Source organism: Falco cherrug, chromosome 9 (assembly GCF_023634085.1).
Source record: "Falco cherrug isolate bFalChe1 chromosome 9, bFalChe1.pri, whole genome shotgun sequence".
Taxonomy (NCBI): domain Eukaryota; kingdom Metazoa; phylum Chordata; class Aves; order Falconiformes; family Falconidae; genus Falco; species Falco cherrug.
The window spans coordinates 32,414,618-32,438,624 of record NC_073705.1 but is presented as its reverse complement, the minus strand read 5'-3'; the positions used below and the strand labels follow the sequence as shown (position 1 = coordinate 32,438,624).

At 41.2% G+C, this 24,007-nt stretch overlaps 1 protein-coding gene across 2 annotated transcripts; it reads left to right on the top strand.

Moving 5' to 3' along the window:
• The first annotated feature begins 261 nt into the window (after positions 1–261).
• On the top strand, positions 262–23,638 carry STAMBPL1 (STAM binding protein like 1). 2 transcript variants are annotated; one of them, XM_055719782.1, is made up of 11 exons: positions 262–654; positions 11,641–11,832; positions 12,712–12,929; positions 14,278–14,353; positions 15,771–15,866; positions 17,118–17,472; positions 18,090–18,214; positions 19,114–19,251; positions 19,903–20,015; positions 21,598–21,697; positions 23,337–23,638. In XM_055719782.1, the coding sequence occupies exons 2-11, from the start codon at positions 11,752–11,754 to the stop codon at positions 23,391–23,393; spliced, it is 1,359 nt and encodes a 452-aa protein (XP_055575757.1). In that variant the 5' UTR covers positions 262–654; positions 11,641–11,751; the 3' UTR covers positions 23,394–23,638. The 2 variants fall into 2 exon arrangements, with proteins under 2 accessions (XP_055575757.1, XP_027653314.1); XM_027797513.2 differs by lacking the exon at positions 262–654 and adding an exon at positions 5,356–11,179.
• The last annotated feature ends 369 nt before the right edge of the window (positions 23,639–24,007 follow it).

Genomic DNA, 24,007 nt, shown 5'->3' with positions numbered 1-24,007 from the left:
CCTCACGGCCAGACCCCCGCCGCAGCAGCAGTGCGAGCTGTGCTTCCCTCAGCCGCCCGCCTCCGAGGCTCGGAGCAGCCCAGCCGAGGCGAGCTGGCGCGCCGCTGCCCGGGCAGGTACGGGCCGACTAACGCGGTGGCTGGACAGGCGCCAAGGCCGCGGGCCGCGCGGAGGGACACGGGCCGTGCCGCAGCTCCCCGCTCCCCTCAGGCACGGCGCCTTCCGCGCCCGCCGCCGCCTCCCCTCCCGGGCGGCCGTTGTGCTGCAGCGGCGGCCCCGTACGCGTGGCGGCGCCCGCGGCCGCCGGGCTGTGGCGGTGGGCGGCGGCGGACCCCGCGGTGCGGAGCGGGCCGCGGCCACGCCGCTCGCCCCGGCGCCTCGCAGGCTCCTCCCTTCGCCCCGCACCGTAACCTGGGCCGGCCGCGGCGGCGCAAGGCGCTCGGCTCGGCTCCTCTCCGCGGCGCCGCCGGCACCTGCCCCCCTTCCGTTGCCCCTGCGCAGGCCGCCCCGGGCACCGAGTCCCGGCGGGGCGAGGCCGGGCGGCGGAGGACCAGGCCACTCCTGCCGCCCTCCCTATCCCGGCGGCGGGGCGGGCGCCCCTCGCTTTGTCTCCAGTACCGGCCGGCGGGGCCGCTCACACGGATGCGAGACCCGGTAAGCAGCCGTCGCCTTGCCTGTGCGGGGAGCGCGGGGCAGGGAGCTGGCGGGGCGCTGCCCCCCCTCCTCCGCCCGCCGCCTTGCGCCAGCGGCCCCGCGGGCGGAGGGAGCCGGGGCTGGCGCCGTGCCGTGCCCGCCGCTGCCCCTTCCGGGGCCGGGGAGCGGCGGTAGCCGCGGCCGGTGCGAGCTCCATCAGCCCCGCCGCCCTGGCGAACGCCCCCGGTGCCGGTCGGCCCGGCCCATCCCCGCCCCGGTGCCAGGTGCCGCGGTCCCGGCAGGCCTGCGGGAGACGGCGCTCCCGCGGCAGGGCGGACCGGGAGGGGGGCGCGGAGCGGAGGGGAGGGGGGGCGTGGGCCTCACGGTGCCGCCGGCCGCGTCGGGGGGCGCGGGGAGGCGGGGGCCGGGCAGGCGGCGGGCCCCGCCGCGCCCGCAGAGCCGGGCGGTGTAGCGCGGTGAGGAGCAGGCTCAGGCCGGCGGCGTGTCTGACAGAAAAATCAAGGCTTTCAGCGGTGCGCTCTGTTAATTTCCGTGTCCACGTGGAAGATTATCACGGGAACAGAAAGTGGAAGATTGTAAAAAGAGCGGTGGTGGTCGCTGGGCGCCTGTGGCTCAGTGAGCGGTTTCTGCCCGGTTTGTACCCCCTCATCTGACCCGCCAGGTGCCCCCGGAGCGCCGCAGGAACGCAGCGCGCCCGCTCGCAGGCGATGCGCTGCCCTGTTTCAGAAGGGCGGCAAAAAGTCTCTCCTGCGGCGATTTCTCTCAGTTTGGAATTATTTTTAATACGCACGTGGTTCAGAACGCTAGTCTGAAGAGTCATGGGCAGGCAAAACCCCACCTTCTACAGAGGAGAGAAAGCGGTGCACCTCAGAGTCAGGGATGGGCTGTAATTCCCAGGGAGTTCATTCCCCAGGCAAGGACTGCTTTGGGGAAAGTTCTGTCTTGGCAGAAGTGGCCTTTCTCCTCGTTGTAGGCTAGTGGTTGACTGTCCAAAGCTGTGGTTTGCATATATTTGATAAGTTGCGTTAGACCAAGTCCAAGAAAGTAGGATATGGACTCAGAAATTCATGAAAGATCTCTAGGACAATGGAGTCTAGCTCAGTTGTTGCAGGTGTTGCTGAGGCATTATGTTGTGTTACTCTGTAACATCTGGATTTTCTGAGGTACTGCATGCATTTCTGCCCGATCCATTGCATGTCTAGGTGCTAGAGGTATGACTAACTAAACCGAAGGCCACTGTTGACAAGTCTGGAGTTTCATAGATCACAGAAGAGCTTAAGAAACATTCCTCCCAAATCCTGTGTAATTCTGTAGGCACAAATTTCATAGTTATGCTTTTATAAATGGCATTTTAAATGGCTTTAAGTGCAGGGGGTGTATTCCGTACTATTATGTTTAAAAATAGGAGTCAGTGTCTTGCTCAGTCCTGCAAACGTGTATTACTGATACTGCTGTGGGGATACTGTGAAGGTAGTTCTCATGTGGTTTTCTTTCTGTGCACGAAGTATGCTCAAGGTCAGCCCTTACTGCATTTCCTGGAAGTTAATCACCAAGCTGAGGAAGAGTATAGCTCAAGGTGAGGGGTGTCACAAAGTCTGCAACTGCTGAGGGAGGGGCAAGGTGACTTACGCATGAAGACACTGAGCAAATGTATAAAAATAAATATTTGATCTCAGTTTGCTGGATTTGTATGCATAGTGGGTTTTTTTCTGTTCTTATCAGACTCCTGAGATTTTATTTCTGTATCAAAGGTTACATTTCCAGTTTGTGTTCTGAAACTTAGTTTGCTGCCATGTAATGAAAGCCTTTGTCTTTTTAATAAATATTTAACGTTTAGTTTGCCAAGCCAGAAAACATATTTTCTAGTCGTAGTTTCCATTATAAATAGAAGTATCAGTCCATGAAAACAAATGGTCTTGCTTGTACAGTTTCTGAACGATACATGTGTAGTTAGGCTTAGTACTGTTGCATAGGCATTCCTTTTATAAAAATCCAGCATTTTCAAATTTACAGAGATGATGATACCTGATGGTAACTTTGTGAGTCAGGCACCTGCTCAGACACAACCCGTTGCCTACCACTTCCTACTCGCAGCTCTAGATGACTCACAGTTCAGCACACAACATATGGAATTGCATTAGGGAAGCTGTGGGCGCACTACATAATCAATGCAGAAAGTAGCTTCTTCTTTTAGCATCCCTGAACCACTGTCAAAGGGCTTTCAGAGGTGTCTAGCTCTCTTTGTTGATGCAGAAAGGAGACTGAGTAAGTTGCAAAGACCATTGAGCTCATCCTGAAGGGAAAAGCAAATAATTTGGAAATAGGCTCAAAGCTTCTGTGCATAGCTTCACTGGGATGAGTAGCCTGTTGGACTGCAAGTGTATGAAATGTTAGCCACAAATCATTGTGCTCAGCTTTGATATTCTGGATAATTCAGCTGACTTCCAAGCAGCCCTGTGAGCTGACTGCGTTACAGTCAGTGCTGCTATAAAATATGTGCTTACCGCTGTCAATCTCAGCAAACTCACAAAAGAGAAATGAAACATTGTACCTACCCAAGTAGAAAAAATGATCTAAAGCACACTGAATTCTCCTTGTAGAGCCAGATATTCCTGGTTCTTTTTCCCCATCTGCTCATAGCACGAGACATCCTGAATCATCTAGGATAGGACAGGAGGTCAAAGACTTCATTATGAAATCAACTAACTGTATTAGCTTAATACAAGTACCATACTGCAGAAACACACCAGATTAAGTGGTAGTTATTTGTACTGGTTGACCACACTCCATCCTGTAGATAATTGTCACTATCAGTTTTTTACCTGCACTTTGCTTACTTAACCACTAGTGTACAAAATAGTCAGAATCTATTGAACTAAGGCCCCAAATTATTTTTTTTCTAAACTTGGTGCCACAAGGCAAGCTTCATTCTTTATAAACAATTTAATAGACTTCAGGTGAACTGTGAATTTGTATGTCAAAGATGTCAGTTAAATTTAATAATTTTTTTTTTGTCACCTACATTATGAACCAGAAGAAATAAGACAGAATAGGAATTTATCATCAGATAGAAACAGAAATTGATGGTTGCAACTGGTTACTCACCCAATTAACAACTGTCCTTGTTAGAGGTTATGGAGTCTGAAAGTGGTATAAAATTAAGTAACAAATATTGCCAGAAAAATCATTGCCTTTTATAGGAGGAACAGGAAGGTTCATAACTCTTCTGCCCTAGTGGGACTTGGCCTCTGAGAGAAGTAGGGCTACAGGCAGAAGAATCTGTGAAACCTGAGGATTTGCAAGGAATCATGCCTCCTTTGTTCCTTGGACATCTGTAAAGTGTTGCAGACCTCTGTGCTGATTTTAGCCACTCATTTGTTTCCCTTAGCAGCACAGCTTCTTGTCCTCATGGTGGAAGTTAGTGTTATCAGTAATGTTATGTATTGCAGGTATCTTTTCAGTATTTCAGCTGAATCCTCAAATAACAAATAATATTTCAGCAGCTATTTCATTTATTTCTGGCTTACTGTGCCCTGGTACGCTAATTTTCATGGGGGGGTGTTGTAGATTTCCTGAAGGAAGCAAATGGCATTTTTTCTACACCATGTCTAGAACATCCTTTCAGGGGGTCCTTGGAAAGATGCTGTTCTGTCTTACGTAAGTATATATCAGTGACTGCCTAAGTAGGCTATTGCTTGTAATCCAAGATATTCTGACGCTGGCGATACTTTAGCCATTATGTTAAAAATGCTTTTCTGCTGAAAGTGAATGGTTTACAAAAAAGGGGAGAGGGAGGGATTCTGTTTTGTTTTGACACAAGAAACTACAAGAGAAAGAACTGTCAGCAGTTCACAGATGCATGTTTCAATGTTCAATAATTCCAGTCTGTTTTTCAGGACATTTAAAAGTGACTAAGATCTTTATAGATAGAGCATATTAATAAATCTGGTAGCAAGCCATCATCTATGTGTACAGCTCAAATGCATAGGGTTATGTTGTAGTAGGACAACCATACTAGATCTTGACTTTGAAATAATCTGCATAAAAATGAAAAAGAAAATAGGTGAAGGCCAGAGGTCTCCTCTGTGCTCTGAAACAATGCAAAAAGCCTGTAGGTTCTACATTCATATTTTCTGTAGGGAGTAAAAGTCAAGTGCTTGCATGTGTAGTGCTGGACGTTATCTGCATGTTGTAGTGGCTTATCAGAGTTTTAGCAGACCCAGTAGCAATCTAACATTATTGAAGTAGCTTCTTAATGCAGTAATGTTTGTTTCTATTCCAAAGGTAAGACTGTCCCTAGAAAATGGCTGGTCAGCGGTATTCAAGTAGCTATATTAACTAACTACAGTCATCCAGATATTTGTAGAACAACTTTAAAAGTCTTCCAATAATTGTTCTGACTTTTTTTAACTGTGGGAAAACAGACCATTGTCATCTGCATTTTCTTTAGATGAAAATAAAGCTCAGTTTTGTGATGTAAGATACAGCATTGAGTGGCATAAGCATATAGGCAAGACTTGGGTTTGGCACATCTGTGTATGGAGGATATCCCTGCACATGATTTCTCCCTCTCTGGACCCAAGCAGGTGAAGATGCTACTGTCTGTACGCCCCTGGCACAGCCTGTGGAGAGACCTCTAGGCAGCGTGCTGGGAGGTGGGTGGGACCAGTGGGTGGGAAGCAGAGGGTATAATCCTGACCCACTTCTAGGAGAGGTGGTTGTAAAGCTCAGTAGCTGCCTCTGTGGAGGAGCTAGTGGAGCCTGGGAGGAGGTCTTGGCAATGCTGTTTACATGGAGGCATGGCATTAAGGGGCAGTGTTAAATTGTAAACCATTACTGAGAGAGGCTTTTCTAGAGCCAAGCTTAGTAGCTCCTACTATGAAGAGCAACTTCTCCATTGAAAGATTTCTCAGCAAGTGGCTCCTTGTGGTGCTGCTTTTCACTGAAAGGCCATTATGCTGGTTTTGGTTGAATGGTTTGGGTTTTTTTTCCTCTGTACAAGTGAATGATCTTGCCATGACATTCAGTGCTTTGTTGTTTTTTTCCAAAGAGACTAATTACTATACTAGCTGAATCACTTGCTCTAACAGTGAACAGTTGTTTCAAAAAACATGTTGACACATGAACATGCTGTTTCTTTTTGGAGAGAACCAACAGAAGGCAGTTTGCTATTTAGGCTGGGGTTTAGCCTATTTTATATCAAACCCAAGTATGTGTATAAATGATTATGTGCTGTGCCAATACATGGCTTGGCATTTCAAAAAGAGCTGAATGAGTTAGGTGCCTGTATTTCTAACCTGTTTTTCACAAAATTCACTGGAACATCCATTTCAAAGTGCAGAAGTACAAGTATCTGCATCATGGGTGACTTATTGGCACTTTTGTCTTCATCTGGCAGTCACTGAATGTGCCCTATTTCAAGTTAGCTGAGGCAATTTATTTCCGTTATGGGTAATTAAGAGGTGGGGGTTGCACTTGCTAATTTGGCTGTTTTAATGAGAACTGGCCCCTTTATGGTGTGAGATCCATCTTTATTCTAGGATTCTATAATCACCACACTTCCTAGTGTAGTAAAACAGAGTATGACTCTTCTGATGGTAATCTTTAAGCAGGGTTGTTCTTACCATGGGATAAAATGCAGAACAGTGCTCTCGAGTAGTTTAAAAGTGGAACTGTGCCACATTTTAACTCCTGTATTAGCAAGTATCTCCAGATATACTATAAAGATCCTGATCCCAATGAACTGAAGTGAATTATTTTTTATAGGAATCACATCTGGGCTTTACATCCCACTGAATTATCAAACAAAAGAATGAGCATTTCTGAAGTAATCCACTATTAAAAACATGCAAAGAATAAATCATTCCTAATGCCCCAAGAACACTAGAACCTAGGCTCTGAATGAAAAAAAGTGCTGTGGACAATTGGAACACTGATCTCTTTAATGCAACTTTCTAGTGAAAATACTGGCCAATGTTAGTAACAGCAGTGAACTCAGTGTGTTGTGACTAATTCCCTGGGAATTTAAAAATATGTTAGAAAGAGGAAACTAATGTTTCAGAGTAACTAATAAGTGTTTCAAAGTAACTAATGTTACAAAGTGGAAACTAATGATTAAAGCAATAGTTATTAAAGTCAGCCACTTCATAAATCTAAAAAGCTCATTCAACATTTCAAAACCTCTTCTGAAGAGCTAAAGAAGGAAAATCAGCCTCAAGATCACGATAAGGATTTGAAATTCAGTCCTCATGCTCTGCAGTCAGTTTCTGGGAGGTGTACTGCTACTTCGAGCTGTCTTTTCCGGAATGTTTGAGCAGTGCAACTCCTGCTGTGGTACTGCCAGTCACTGCACACATCCTTTGGCAGAGCACAGTCCTGCTTAGCTTTGTTGTCATTGCTGATACAGTCATCTCACATAGTCAGGTTGTATCTGTGTAGGACCCATCATGCTACATAGGCATTTCAGTCATAAGAATGCATGGAGATACAAGCTCTTTCTGCCCAGGCTGTGAGCTGGCTCCACCAAGGCATTGCAAACATAAACTGTGTAACTGGAACAGTTCATACCGTGCTTGAGCTAGTAAGTCTTGCTGTGCAGCCATGTGTGCCACCTTTCGCTGTCACAGTTACATAGCTTGCAGACCGAGCTGGGCCGTGGCTCTCAGGCTCGGAGCGCAGGCAGAGGGCTCTTGTCTGTCTATATCCATCTGTCCCAGCAATCGTCTGAAAGACGCCAGCATGCAGCAAACTGAGGGCACTGGAGAATTTGTGATGAATCATATCATACCTCTCAGAAAACCATGATGTTTTGTGTTTGCATTCTCCGGATCTTCTCATACCACCTCTGTTTTATTAGCCTACTCTTGAGGTGCTTGATATGTCTTGATATACTTATTCTGTCTTCATGTACTACTATTTGCATATACTTTTAAGTTAAAATTGTGCTCTCAGCTTTTCACTTTCCGGCTACTTGGTACTGTGCTTGTTAGCCTGAACAGAAAGAATGACTTTTGATGCCATTTGAAATGCTGATTTTCTCACTTTGCTCTGTTTTCTGTGGGTGAAAGCCTTTGATTTAATAAAGCTGGATTTTACGAAGGATTAATGCATAGTATAATAAGCTGGATCATATGGGAAAACAAGTGTTTTTTGAGGAGGAAATGGGATTTGGTGAGGAATGCCATTACCAATCAACTCAAGAAAAGTTTCCTAACTGTTGAATGGATGTTAGATATTTATATTCTGATGATGACTCACAGAAGATCCATCGTTAGAAAAAGCTTGATTTGCATGCTGAATGTCCAGACATTTCTTCTTAATCAAACATTACCCAAGCCCATCGAAGTTAGTTGGAGCACCTGAAATTGTAAAGCAGAAAAATACATATTTACTCTTACAATTTAGAGCACTTTGCACTCTGATAGACTAAGACAGCTCCAAGCTAGCGTTGCTACTTATTTCCTGTGGTTGGGGTTGGAGTGTAATTCACTGTATTAGCGTAACTATTTTGCATATTTGAATGTAATTAGTTTGTTACACAGTGAGGTTCGATATTTTAATTTCTATTTGCTCTTGTAGAGGGCAATACAAGTGTATCTCCAGAAGACAAGGAGTAACTCATCAGGACTGGGCAATTCTTGCAGGCACTGTACAAGCTCTTGGGGTGTGTTTTCAAAGCGAGCTCATAACAGTCCAGGACAGCGCTGCCTCAGAAAGTGGCAAGTCTGTATTGCTGGTTTCATGTTTCTGCCTCCTCCCTTGCATTCTGAGTTTGAAAAGGAAGTAATTAAACTAAAAAGTGGTTTTAATTCGGATCGGCTACAATTTGCCTTGAAGTCACAGGTGTCAAGAAAATGGAAGTGCAAAAAAGCACGGTGGGGGCGAGGGAGCCCCTTGGCAGTGTCATGGCCTTCGCCAGCTGAAGGTGATTGTGAAGCCGCGCCATGCAGCACATTATGCACAGAGGCGTTCCAGGAAACTGGCAGGCATGCCTGTGGTGATGTTTTTAGTAAAACATAACTTTCTGCATTTTAATAGCTTATAATTCTGCCCAGTGTGTCCGTGTATTAAGGATAATATATTGGAGTGCAGTTGTAAAACTGCCCGCGTTCTTTCACATTCTTTTTACATATTTTTTTTTATTACCCTGCCACCTGTAATAGCTGATATATTTGAGTCTTATTTGGTATTTTTGTAAAAGTGGTACAGATTCATCCTAGTATTTCTTCTTTATTTACAGTGTCTGGTTTCTAATGTGTTTCTGAAGCCAAATTTAAAAGTCAGTTTCCTCTTTTAGTTGCAGTGATTCTTTTACTAAGCTCTTTCACTGTGGCTTGGCTTATGCTCTCTGCAGAAATGCTTCATCCTTTCAAAGCTCTGACACAATTTTGAGGAAGTATGAGTTTCTCCTGTTACCAGATGTCTCCTCTTTAAAATACCTGGTATTACAATTTTTTTTATTATTAACGCTTATTTAGGTTAAAAAAAAATCACTGAAATGACCTGTGTTTATAACTTGAATATTCGTAGAGGCAACCAAGATGAGAAATGTTTGCAAGTAAAGGGTTCCATGGTGCCTCCCTGTGCCCCTTCCAAAGAGATTTTGGCTGGGGCATGCCATAGGCTTCTTTAACAAAGACCTCCTTGGGAACACTGGCTCAAAAAAACCCAGACGGAACCACCAGTTAGTGGCTTTTGTGTTTCCCACTTGCTGAGCTAACATTTTTCCACCTGCTTACCAGCTAGGTTGAAAGGTCTTCCAGGTGTGGGAATCGTTGTCCTCTGTAGGGAAGCATGTCAAGAGCATTTGCTTAAATATTCATTTCCTCACTAGGCTTTAGAGACAGTCCATAAAGAAGAAAGTCTTGAAAAGCTGTTTTCTTGATCAAGAAAGCAAGACTGCTAACTGAAATAGGGAATTGAATAGACATATATTTCTGCAACCTTTACTTTTGAATGCTTTTTTTTTTTTTTTTTTTAATAAATTGAATTACTAGACTACTCTGCACTTTGTCATACTTGGATGCATACTTTAGACCAAAACCAGCCTTCCATTCAACTATCATAGATCTCCCAGTTGCTTCTAGGGGAAATGAAAAAAAAAATTCACAAGTCATGAGTGAGTGAATAAATGGTTTTGAAATACATGCTTTTTAGCTTTGCTTTTTTTGCTTTGTTTTGGGTGGGTTTTTTGTGTTTTTTGTTTGTTTTGGGGTTGGCTGGGTTTTTTTGGTTGTATTCCTGAGCCACACAGAACATATGAATGCAGAGTCTGTCATTGAAGGTTTTATTTCTGCTTAGAGTCTGAGCTGCAGGGGCAGAAGACTAAGATGAGCTCTGCTCTGGCCAAGCTTTTAGCCCTTTCCTTTCACAGTCTACCACATCTACAGTGGTTCGGCTGATGAAGGGTTTCAGGGGGAACTAGCCATAAGGTAGTATGTTTCCTGGTATAGGCTAAAGCAAGATTGTTTCATTATTGTTGTCCCATGGGGCCTTTCTACACTTTGTGAATAAGGAATGAATAGTCTCTCGTGCCAAGCTGATCATTTACACCAGAGCTCCATGTATGTAAAATTAAATTGTTTAGAGAACTGTTTCCATTAGCATTGATCTCTTGGGTATATAGGCCATGCTCCACTTTTTTCTTGTCACTTGTGCAACCATTTGGAATACTTTAAATTAAAGATCAGGTCTTGAAATTGAATCCATAGACCTGTGACATACCTGATGATGAGAATAAAAATCTTGACAATGGGGAGCATGAGTATAAAGTCAGGCAAGAATTTGTTCGTTGAGATTGGGAAGTTGTACATAGAAGTGGAGTAAGATTGATTTAATAAGATGGAATGAGTATACCAGTAAGGGCTTTTACAAGTAGAACGGGATGATTCTGATTGTGTAAAGAAAGCATATTACTTAAATGAGTTTAATGTCTCCTGTAATACTTGCAGCAATGGTTACAACTGAAGACTGATCTAACAAATACCGTTAGTTTTTGGAAAAAATGAGGAAGACCCCAATATAGAAATCGATACTTGAGAAATGTAACCAGCTAAAAACACATTAGGGTTGTTTTTCTCTAAGCCAGAGTCCTCTGGCCTCTAGAGAGAGGTGTGCTGAGAAAATATCTTTGCTGAACCCATTCTCTATGCTTTTACAAAAGCATAAAGCATATTTATTGCAATACATAAAGTGCCTTTGACATTTAGGATCAAATCTGTTTGGACTGAGTGCACAGAAGTGAAAAACCACATTAGGAGCTCCATTTTCATATTTCCAGTGTAATTTAAATAATTCACTTCCCTTTCAGGGTTGGGATTTTGGGGGGATTTTTTTTTTGGTTTGTGGGGGGGCTGCATTTTGAGTATTGTTTGTTTGGTTTTTTGCTGATGACGTCGGCATGTCTAAATATTTGTCTTTACTTGTTCAGAGCTGTGCAAGGAGCAATTACCTCCAGTTGACTCATCAGAATTCGTTGCATCTTGAGTGTTGTTGAAGTCAGCAAGCTGTGCAGGTGGAACAGATGGTGCTTGAAGTATTTTCTCTGCTTTATATTACTGATATGAGTTTGTGTGCTAAGTTTTATTTTTAATTATAGGCTTAGCAGGAAAAATTATGCCAGATTCACACTTTATAAATATGTTTGTCAAAACATATGTTCAAGGAAGCAGAGATTCTGTGATTAGTCTTGGAACTGTTGAGTTTTTTACTTAATGCTTGAAAGTTGGGGTTTTTTTAAGTTGCTGCAGAAATTGTAAAAATAATTTGTTATATTGTGTCCAAATCCACTGTAATAACATTAGAACAGGTCAGCTAGTCCACAACTATCCTGTAAGCCCCATGCATTCCCATTTTGAATTCTAGATGCCTGCTAGATTGTTATTAAATATGTAAGTACTGTTATGCTGAAGTAATGAGTGGGTGCAGGCATACAAACTTATGTGACATTTGAATGTATTTCTAATCTGAATTACTTATTTTTTCCAGCACATGGCTGCAACCAGAGTATCTATGTTCAAGTTTCCCTTGGGCTAATAAACTGTAAGATAGCTGGCTGCAAAAATTGAGCACTGGATTGATACTGCCCTTTGCAGTCGGATGGAGACTTTGGAGGAAAAGAGCAGTCTCCTTGGTTTGCAGACAGACAACATGGAACAACCATTCACTGTCAGCTCGTTGGTTCGTATTACAAAGAAATGCTTTAATGGCTGAGCACCCTCTCTTTCAAATAGGGAACAATTCGATAGAACTGTTTAGCAGTGTTGGCTGTCAGCTACAAGGGTCTCTTCCAGCATGCTGCCAGTTCCTCCCACTTTCTGCCTGATGGTTTTGTTGGAATTTATTTTGTTTCTACTTATGTGTTTTATGGGGTTTTGTTTTGTTTCAGTGATCAGGTTTTTAAGAAATTGAACTGAACATTGTGAATAGAGAAAGTAAAAATTTTCATCAGAGGAAACAACTTGCAGTAGCCAGTTATTTAGCCACTTAATGGGAAAGTAATGATTATAGTAAGCAGCTAAGCTTCTTTTTCAGTAGAGTTAGTTCTGACTTCTTAGGCTTTAACTGCCTCATTTGAAACTGGAAATGTTCATTTGAAGTGAACTATTGACTGACCAGAGGAACTTACTGCTCTTCATTAGCTGAACTATACTCAGCAGTGATACCCTATGCACCCTGTAATAGGAGTCTGAGTATTCAGGCCCTCCATCAAATTATGTCAATACCTTAAGGCAGAACCTTGCAGAATTTCATGGGCAGGGGATTCTAAAGAGGACACACATTGTGTTGCCTTTGATCATTTTTACAGGGGTTTACTTAATTATTTTTGTTCTGGTATGGGGAGGGGGATGAGGTCAGTTTTTATTTGTAATTGCAATCACAGTTTATTTGCAACTGAGAAACATATTGGAATGTTTCAACTGTGGCTAGTGGTGGGGAAACCAATGCCTATTATGAGAAAAAAATGAAGATTTCCCTTGAGTTTCTTGAATGAGAACACTAAATGAAAGTGAAATGTAGTATCTCGTTCTCTTTGCTAATCCCTCTGTTCTTTTTCAGAAAAAGCTAGTAGCTATTCCTGACCATACAGACATCTCTGTGACCCCAGAAGAGAGAGTACGTGCGTTAAGCAAACTTGGCAGCAATATCACAATCAATGAAGACATCACTCCACGCCGTTACTTTAGATCTGGAGTAGAGATGGAGCGGATGGCATCAATATATATGGAGGAGGGAAACCTGGAGAATGCTTTTGTTTTTTATAATAAGTTCATAACGTAAGAAACTGTTTGTAGTCGTTACAACTTATAATTCTGAGCAAACTGAAATGAAGCGTTGCAGTGAAAACAGGGCATCCCTTTAGATTATGAGAAAAAATGTTCAGTGTGTTCTTGCAGAATAGCTTTGTTCTCTGGAGATCTCTACTCTAACCACAGGCTTTCTTATAATTTTATTTCAAAAGTTAGTATGGTAGTTCTATCCATCTATTCATCTATTAACTGCTAGGCGTGAACTATCCTAATATACAGAGGTTTAATTTTACTGTACCAAGCTATACTCTGAGCACTGTTTCCCACAGACTATTCTGCATCTATCAGCATGCTGGTTAAATACAGCTCATGGCTTAAAAAGCAATGTTAAAAGAAGATTTCTGAGCCTTTAATATAACTATAGCCCTATGAGCTTCTGCTAATCTTGAAGATGCTGGTGTTGCACAGCACGTAAAAAATCATGAAAAAATGGGCTTTTGCCTCTTTTTACTTCCCCAGAGGGTTTAAGTATAATTTATTGCTTCTTACTCTCAAACCAGCCAGCTGAAAAATGTATCAGTGGCAGATTTAAACCTCTTAACTAGCTAGTTTTGCTGTAGGTTTGATTGGTTCGTTTTCTTACTTCTGAAAGGGTTTTTTTTGGTATGTATATTTTAAAACATTTGTAATAGGAGACCTCTTTCCCCTCCCCCCCCCGCCCCCTTATTTTCCTCATGCTCTGAAAGCTAGACCAAACCTTGTTTAATTCACTTAATTTTAAATCTATGTGTCTCTATAAAAAGAGGGTGTGGAAGTAAACATTGTACTAATTGCTGAAAGAATGATCACAGCTGTGTGTTCCAAACTCTTTGCAGCTGAGTGTTGACATAATTTAGATGTTTGGGTAGTTTAATAATACTGCAGTTAGCTGTGCAGCTTGGTCTAGTGAAAATAACAGCTTTAATGATAGTCAGTGCTGCATTCTGGAGTTCTTGTTTAAGATTCAGCATTTCAGCTAAGGAAAGATAAAGACAGTGGAAATAGGATTTATTAATACTGACTAGGTGGTAGATGCTTTTGAGGGCTATTTTTAGGTGCTGGCTGCTAGTTAGTCCTTTTTTTAACCCAACCCACTACTAATGAAAACCAAATTATATTCAGATGTAGAAAATAACCTGCTGTTATTACCCTGTGTGTCCCATACAAGCCAATACAAGAATTTAAGTCTTAGTTTAAACAAATGTGTAGAAACCTGCTCCAAGTCATTTGGAATTTGTTTAACAGTTATGTGAAACTGATTTTTCTGCCAACATAAAAGCTGTTGTGGGTATTCCTCTGGCTACTGAGGTAAATGCATGCATGTTTAATTTTCTAGGTTGTTTGTAGAAAAGCTGCCCAATCACCGAGACTATCAGCAATGTGCAGTACCAGAAAAACAAGATATTATTAAGGTAGGGTTATGGTTTCCTGGCCTTTAAGAATGTTTGTCCCAGAATCTCTCCGTTGCCAGCATTCCTTTTCCCCCACTGCACACATAGCCCACGGCAACCACCACAGCTTGAATTTTTGATACCTTTCTCCACTAGTCATTCATGTTTTGTTTTGGTTTAATCACTTGATCATTACTGGAAATTAAATTACCATCCTAAAAGGTGAACAAGAATGGTCTCTGGATAAGTTGGTAGATTGTTGGAAACTTAGGTATAATTCTTTCTTAAAGTTTACGTATTAAAAATACACTAATTTAACAGTACTTAGATTCTGGTCCCAGTTATGGGAGTGGATGATGGTCCAGACTGACTATTGCAGAGGGAGAGAGAGATGTGTGGCATTACTGGTGTCTGTGCAGTATTTGCTTACCTTGCTAAATAATCAAAGTATATTTTTGCTTTCTTTATTACCAAATATGTATTTACTTAGTTTTTACTGGATTTTTTCCCTCCACTTGTATTCAACATAGTTTTACTCCCCATCCTGCTCCCTCAAAAAAAAAAAGAGAAATAGAGAAAAAGAAATACTGAGCTTAAAGCAGCTGGAATTGCCCAATGGGAATTGTTAGAACAAGAATGAGTGTCTCCTCCTTCATGCTGTCATATTTGCATGCTTTCTCTGCTGTTAAAGCTGAGTAATGTTATATTCAAAGCCAAAATGCTTCATACCAAATTTTTTACTGTGGCCCACAATCTAGGAAAACACCCCTGTTGAGAAAGGGCATCTAACACGCTCACTCCTCTTGCACTCAGTAATGGTCTCTTTCCCTTCCTTGCCTACAGAGCCTCTAAATTATTTTGTAGTAGCCTCTGCATCAGTAGAAAACGTAGGGCATTGCTTTTGTTTTACAAACACCATTGTTTTGTCTCCTGGGGCTGTCACAGGAAACTACAGCTGTAGCTATCTCTGCAGATAAACGTTCTTTTTTTGCCCCACCTGGAAATGGGCGTATTCAGTCCTATTTCTGTCCAGGGAGTCCCAGAGAAAAATGTGATGATCCTACCTGAAACATTGAAAGGTGACTTATCTTTTTTTATAAGTCACACTTACAACAAAAATGTTAGTCATTACACACCTATTAAACAAAACAGAGACAACAAATTGCTAGAAAAAGGACTAACCTTTCCTTGAGATAAGAAGCAGTCATGTCACACCTTTCACTGACATAAATTAAGTTTTATTGAAATCACTGTACTATAGAAATTTCATAAGCTGATGATTTAGTGTGTATTTCCTCCTTTCTTTCCTGGGAAAAGAGCAGTATTTTCTTGTATTTTTTACTTTTTAAAACCTCTATTACAGCTGAGTTTGTTTTCCAGGTGATTTTTCTAAAAAGTGAAAACTAAACTTATCTTTCTCCCCCATCCCACCCCAAAGAAACTGAAGGAGGTTGCATTTCCACGGACGGATGAATTGAAGAGAGATCTTTTAAAAAAATATAACTTAGAATATCAAGAATACATGCAAAACAAAGTAAGTTTTATATGGTTGTTAAATAATTTTTTGTTATGAATATTTTTGTCATATAAAACTTCTTAAGAATTAAGCAGTAAAATGCCAGTTCTACAAGAATGTAATCATTTCATAGGCTGCTTAGAATGACTTTTCACTTCTCAGATTCTAATCAATTGGTCATTTGAAAATTAGTAATACAAGCATGCACTTGGAAATAAATGTGCTGTGATATTTACTTAATATCCAGATAGGTCTTTGGTACACTCTGATTCTGTTTTATAGAGGAGATTGTTAATACACTTACATGAGTATGCGGAAAAGGTCCCTTGGCTCTGAACGTGCTCAAGTTTGAATTGATCCTGTTTGAGTTTTTTAAGTAACCGTAATTACTTGTGTATTGAAGTCACTGAAAATAAGATCTGTAGTTTTAAAAACTTCTCTTGGAAAAAGCATCTGGGTTTTTTTTTTTTCCCTTCCCTTAAAATGGACTTAGGGAACTGGGGGGCAGGGGGAAGCCACTAAAACGAACACCAAAACCCAAAGCACCCCACACCCCATATTTCTGTCATCAGTTGGTTTGAGGCTTTCTTTACTGCTCTATTTTGTACATGACAAGAAATTATTTTGCTCCGGGTTTGGCTTTTTTTCCCCCCATTTGCTTCTGAAGATGCTTGCTGCTCTCCTTTACCAGGGAGCAGGAAGGGCTGTTGAAAGCTGAAGCTTCCCTTGCTGTCTGTGAAACAGCAGGTGGCCTGGGGGCAAGGGGGCACAGACCGAGTGGAGGAGGCATCTAGGGCGCTGGAGGCTGTGCATCAGAGCCAAGTTAAGCAATCGAGGGAAAGCCGAGGAAAGAAAGTAACTGGAGAAAGTCGACCAGCCTATCCGAACAGCAGCAACAGGCAACAAAACCAGATAACAAAACTGATGACGAAATCTACCCAGAAAACCCATGTGCTCATGGGTCTCTTGTTGCATTGAAAGTTGTAAGGGCTTGTGTTTGTGCCTAGTCTCTGCCATCTCTGTTCTGAAAAGTCTTTTTCTAATTATTATAATGGACAAATGAGGCCACTGCTGTCAGTACTGAAGTAAAAGCACAAAGCACAACAGGGGATATAGTTGCATTTGCCTGCTCAGCAAACAAGTTCCAAAAGACTTAATTTTTAATGATAGGATTTGATGGTTTTATTAAACAACTAGATTGCTTCTTTGCCTTCATTTTTTGTAGCTTTTTTTAGTGTTCTGAGAATGTCACTGTTTTGCATGTTTCAGAACAAATGTAAAACCGAATTTCTGAAGAAACTAGAGCATCAGCAGCTAATAGAGGCAGAGAAGAAACGAATTGCGCATATGCGGCAACAGCAGCTTGAATCAGAACAGTTTCAATTCTTTGAGGATCAACTTAAGAAGCAAGACCTAGCTAGAGATCAGAAAATCAAAGAAAGCATGGTTATGTCTGAACAGATAGATGGAAGTATGCTGTCTTGTATTTCTGTACCAGAGAACAGTTCCTTATCTACTACGCTGCTTGAGAAAAAAGAGAGGAGCAGCACATCTGGCTGTGTTGGACACTCGCCTCCAGTAACCCGGGTCTTAAAGCCAGCAGCTACTTTAAGTGCTGTTCAGAGTAAGTGCAGAGTTTTGGGGTTTTTTTTTCTATCTGCCTCTTTGCTGCTTATAGCAGTCCACATATTGCATATGCATATGTATTTATTCACCGTAAGAACATCCATAGTGAAATAAGCATGAATAGGTTGGTGTACACACAACCGTTCCATAGACTTTCTTCATTTCAAGAGAGGAGATTAGTCGCAGAGTTTTGCATTTTCCAGTTGAATACCAAGAGATGGATTTAGAGATTGAGCTTTAGTGTTCCTGTGGAATGAAGTCTGAACCCTGTTGTGGACCTCAAGTGAACAGAAGCAAAACCTGCCGTGGTTCACCCTGGAAAGTCCTGGCCTGGGAGGTGGTATCAGCTCACTGTCACCTCAAGGGCAGGCTAGTGAGCCTATCTTACAGGCTGGTGACCTCAATCTAGGGTAAAGTGCTTGTGCTGTAGATTTATTTTCATTAGAAATCTGTGATGTGATAAGAATAATTCCTTCACTTTTAATAATTTCCTGTAACTGTGTGTATTTCCTTATTTTAGGGAACTTCACTATGTAAGCTGCAAATTCCTCTTTATCTCTCTCTCTCTCCCCCCTCCCTTTTTTTTTTTTTTTTTGTGTGTGTGTGTTTTGTTAGCTCAATTGGCTGAAGCACTCAGAGGCGTCATTTTGCCCAGGGATCTCTGTCACAAATTTCTGCTGCTAGCAGAGGCAAATACAGTAAGAGGAATAGAGACATGTGGAATTCTCTGTGGAAAACTGGTACAGTTTAACCCTCACATTTGTATGGGGAAAGATATATTTTATAGTGCTGTATTTTCCTGTAATGTATCAATTTCAGAGCAAAAGCAGATCTAAACAATTAGTGTTTAACATAATTAACTTCATATAATAACCTGAGTGGCTATTTCAGCAGTGTGGGCTTGCCTTATTGGGAAAGCATCTGATCAAAGTACCCTGCTGTCATTATAAAATGTAGCAAGTTTTTCAGCTTGCTGTACAATACAGGCTTTTTCGAGTACTTTCTCTGGCATTCATCTAAGGTAAGTGAGGTTTAGTTGCAGGACAATGAAATATAAAGACTGTTAGAATCTACTGCAGTCATCAAATTCATAATGGCACAACAAAAAAGAAGAAGAAAATCCCCCTGTCAAGCTGTAGAACATCTGACTTTTCAGGGTGTTTTTTCCTTTGACCTCATTAACACTTAATGTACTTAATGTCTTTTTAGAGTAGGGAAAGATGTCATGGCTGATGCTGGCATACAAAGAATTTTAAAGATGATGTCCAAGTGTATCTGAATTGTATAAAGAGAAAGAATAGCAAAAGTAGTGATGTTCCAAGTTTCACAGAAAATTATTATAGTATTCTTAAACCTCTTTTCTCATCCTATTAATTATTTTAAAGGACAAACTTTTCACACTGGTCTTTGAGAACATTTCAATACGACAGTCTTGTGTTGCTATTAATACTGCCCTGTATGTTTTCATGATAAAATGCCAAGGCATATTTGCAGGTGCAGTAAGTCAGTACAGCTGCACTGGAATCAGTGGAGCTATACTGCTTTGTTCTAGCTGATAGGCTGACATCTTTCAGGTTCTGATTCAGCATTTATTCGTTAGTTCATTTGTCCCACTCTTAAGTCGATGTTTGTTTTACAGACACATAATGAATTTACTATTACCCATGTAATAGTGCCAAAGCAATCTGCAGGACCAGACTACTGTGACATGGAGAATGTGGAAGAATTATTTTGTATTCAGGATCAGTATGATCTCCTCACTTTGGGTTGGATCCATGTATGTATGTGCTCGTAGATTCTGGCTTTTCTGTATCAGCTCTGCATATTATGTGGAAGAAACCCTGGGAATAACAAGCTAAAGAAATAACTGGAATAATCAAAATTAATTTGGTCACGTAATTCTAATTGTAGTGATGTAAATGAGCACTAATGTTCTCCACAGATGGGTATTTCTTAATGCAGTTGAGGCATCCTGTTGACACAATGGGTCTGCTTTTGCCAGTGCAACTTTTGTTGTTTATGTCAAGTTAGGAGTATTTTGTTACTTTCTAACATCATTTATTTTTCTACTGTATTCAAAATTTGGGGGGAGGGTATTGTGTTTTTAAATTTTATATTACTGCCACTCTTAGGCTTTTTGGACAGTCAGGTAATTTCCCTTTGTCTTGTGCTTCTTCATTCCACCTTTCCGCCCCATGATGAGAAAATTGCTTGTACATCTGGTTGTGAATGTGCCTCCATAAATCTCATACTGAAAAGCCACCCTAACAGTGGAGAATCTGGGTTAATAGGAACTTACTTAGGAAACCAAACTGGGGAAGTACCGATGCTTTCACTTGTTACAAATCGTTGTTCCTTCTTGAATGTATGTTGACCTTGATTTGTAAGAAATATTTCATGATGTTGAGTTTTCCCTTTCTTTTTGTAGACACATCCAACACAAACTGCATTCTTATCCAGTGTTGATCTTCATACTCATTGTTCTTACCAGCTAATGTTGCCAGAGGCCATTGCAATTGTTTGTTCACCAAAGCATAATGAGTGAGTTCTGATTTTTCTAAGTAATATTTCAATATTTTCTCCTGCTTCTTGTAAAATTTGATCAAATGCAAACAGCATATATCAACTGTGATGAAGGGCTAGAATTTTGTATTATGAATTTGTTTTAAGTTGTTTAGACTTGCATTCCAGTCAGTTTCTACACACTGTTGTTTCTGGTTCTCTCTCCTCCTCCCTTCCCAACCTCAGGGTTTAAATTTTATTTACTTTTATACTCTGCTCAATCAAGAAGTAATGACAGGAGCTGTTCTTCTGGAGACCTCATTGCCAGTGCCCTGCCACAGGCCTGTGTTCATTCTGTCTGGTGAAGGCAGAGCAGCGGTTAGATGTATTTCTCTAGGATGATATGAAAATTGCAGTTTGGAGAGTAGAGGGATAAAGATCACTTTCTTGATAAGGTCCTTTTTTTATTTTATTATTTCATAAGATACACACAATAAGTATCTGGAAAAATGTGGAACTGTGTAAGTATTAATGTGAAGGTTTATAATGGACAGGTTGCCCAGAGAGGCTGTGAAGTCTACATCCTTGGAGATATTCAAAACCTGACTGGACATGGTCCTGGGGAACCTGCTCAAGGTGATTCTGCTGGAGCAGGAGGGGTGGACTAGACACTCTTCAGAGGTTCCTTCCACCCTCAACAATTCCGTGATTCTGCTTTGGTGTGCTCAGCGTTTCAGGGCCCAAGGGCTAACTCCACTGTTTTAGACTGCATTTCTCTAGCCTTTCTTTCTGGCCTTCCTGTAGATGGCTTCTCTGAATCCCATTCTGGTTGCCTAACTTCCTATACGGGCCATTCAGGCAGTGAAGCTATAAATAGAGATCGAGTGGCAAGTGCACAGGCACTAGGCTTTGTAACCCAGGGCACACCTGCACGCCTCCCCAAATCTCTGGTCTTCCAAACTGCTTTTATAGTTTATGCTGATACGCTGTAACCACCTCTAACCTGTTACTTCTACCTGTAATGTTTATTAATCAGGCGCTGTCCTGTAGTTATTGGGTATTAATGTTTTTTACAGAAGGGAGGGGTTTCTAACACTTTATTCAATAGCCAAAAGTGTTAGATCATACCTATGCAGCAGTGCATTTTCTAGTGCTTTGTACTACTTGATAACCTATAAGAGTAGGGAGGATGTGTACTCTCACCAGTCACTTACACAACTAGCTTAAAGGCTGTTCTCTTTTAAGCTGCCCCTCTAGAGTTCAGCGAGTGAAACGCCATCCAGAACAGCCGTTCCTGGTTTATATCTGTTCCTATATAAGCTAGCCTCAGCCTTTAACAGTCTAACCTGCCTAATGGGAACAGCACCAGTACTGTGATTTTTTTTTTTCTTTTTTTTTTTTTTCTCTCCCCTTCCTTTCATCATCTCTTCCTTTACAGGAATACGTCTCCCCTTGATTTGAAATATCTGTAAGAATCCAACTCAGCCTTGCCTCCTGTGTATCAAAGGTCACTGAGTACCATTCTGTCATCCTTCTGTTAAGCTAAGCAATTTGTATGTGAAATCTTAGCCATGTATTATGGGAGCAGTATGTAACAGGAATTTCATCTTTTGCTTTCCAGCACTGGCATCTTCCGACTTACAAATGCTGGAATGCTAGAAGTTTCTGCTTGTAAAAAGAAGGGATTCCATCCACATACAAAGGACCCTAGGTTATTTAATGTAAGTATATAATCCAACATAGTTTTGACTATTCAAATTCTTGCCCATGCTTCTGCTGCAAGCAGGAATGATACATGCTTCAGATTAGATTTTTTTAATATAATTTGCCCCTCATCTTAATAATTCATTACCCTTACTTTTCTGACCAAGATAGACATCAGGAGTCTACTTAAGTAGTTAATAGCAGCCATGAGATGAGTGTTAAGCACTGCAATTCAAATGGTGGCTAACCAGAGGCAGTTACCATTAGTCACCACTTTTACCTGCTTTCAGAAGAAGCAAAAGCCACAGTTTCAAATGGGAGTTATTCCTGAGCTCTTCAGTTTTTAAACAAATAATTCAGTTCTTCTCCTCAACTGTAGTGTCCCAATAGAACATCCCAGCTGCTAAAAAGTGCAGCTAGGAGTAGATTAAGCACCGTTTCCTTCATTGCCCGCAATTTTCGCCAGGCTTCTCATAAGCCTTTCTCAGTAACTCCCCTATCTTTTGATGTTTTAATAGCATAGTATGCTGTATGCATGGCTGGACAGTATTGTCAGTCAGAATTATCAGAAATGTCACTGTTACGTGGAAGACAGCAATCCTTACCTTTGAGTAACTAAGATTCCTTTTTCTAAATGGGGCTCACTTCAAATACAGAGCAACTCATATAGCTCAAAATAAAATGATCAAATGCAGAGAAGCAATGCTGAAAGAAATTGGAAATTACTTCTTTGTTGTAGATCTCTCAGAATGTCAGTATTACTCCTCAAAAGAAGGATAGGCTGGGGTTCCTCTGTTTTGTTTTGTTCTTTTACCATTAACTGTAGGGATAATGAGAAGGTAGTCCAGCTTTGAAAAATTTTAAGACTTTTGTTCCAGCTGGGCTCTTTTTCAGTGGTTCTTTACAGACTTAGTTCATCAATTAAGTTATTGGCCACTTGAACACATTTATAGTCATTAGACACACTGATACGTGATACCAGCAAACACAAATATCCTTTCAAGTAAAATCACGAGAACATATTGATATTCCAACCAAAACAGTAGTATCACAGCCTCATTTCCTGGAGGAAAAATATCAGGGGTTACAGGAAGCTTCAGGAAATCTGACTAATACAATCCGAATCTGCATCTGGTTTCTGGCAGAAACTCTTCTCCACAGACTCAATACAAGCTGTTACTTAGTCATGACTGTGTCTAAAGACACAATTTATTCCTAAATGCTTAAAAAAATCCATCATGTTGGCAGACACAGCTGAAGGCACTGCAGGAAAAGAACATATTTCACACTTTCCTTGAAGCTATCCCCCATGTATCTGTTCTAATGCAGCGCACAACACCTTCCTTCTCCATTTCAGGTAGCTCATGCTGTACATAAAGGATAGCACAGACTTATTATCTGTTTCACAGGCTAAGCACTAAACAATACCCTCTTTAGAAACTTATTTCTCATTAGATGTTATAGTCCGTGCTTTACTCGGCAGCCTATCCCTGTGACAGTCAGGGTCACCCACGAACAGGCACAGTGGCAGGTTCAATCAAAGCTGTATAGAAAGGCACAGTATTAAGCAGGCTCAGGAAATTAAAGACAACAGTATCCTTCATATGCTATTTTACTGAAACTGATTTCTGAGTAATGGGTTCACTTCTTCTGCAGCCATGTAGCCATGTGGTTGGAAAAGACATAAAGATAATTGTGCTGGATCTGAGGTGATACAGATGGACGATAACGATGTTAACACAAATGGCCAAAACAGAAAAATGGATTCCTGTTTTTCCTATGTTTTCAGAAATGACTTTTATATTTATACATTTTAGATTGAATGGTTTGATATTTATTGCTCTAGACTGTTTTGGAGTTATTTCATGGCTCTGTCAAGATGGAGTTCAGTGGCATTACCCCTGAATCTGTCAAATCTCACCTGTAAAATGCAACAATAAAAGGAACTTCAAACAACAGTAACTATTGTTTCTTTTGTCACTTGTTGGCATTAATTGCTTTCTGAGAATGAGATGTTTTTAACAGTGGTTAGCTTTTTGTGACTTCCAGCTATGTATATCGCTTTACTGCTTCAGTGAATACACGTTATATGTAGTAGACAAACACATCAGTTTGGGTGATTATTTTTTTCCATCCTTGTATAGCTCAAGTTTTGGCTAGGCTGTGAAGGAGAAAACACTCAGGAAAACAAAATCCTTTATCTGAGGGCTGACCCTCATCATATCTTGGGGTAGCAGAGATGCATCAGAGTCCCTTGGAGAAATGCATCTTCTCCAGCAATCCTTCAGTAGAAACATTTATTTGAAATCAAGTTCTTATCCTGAAAG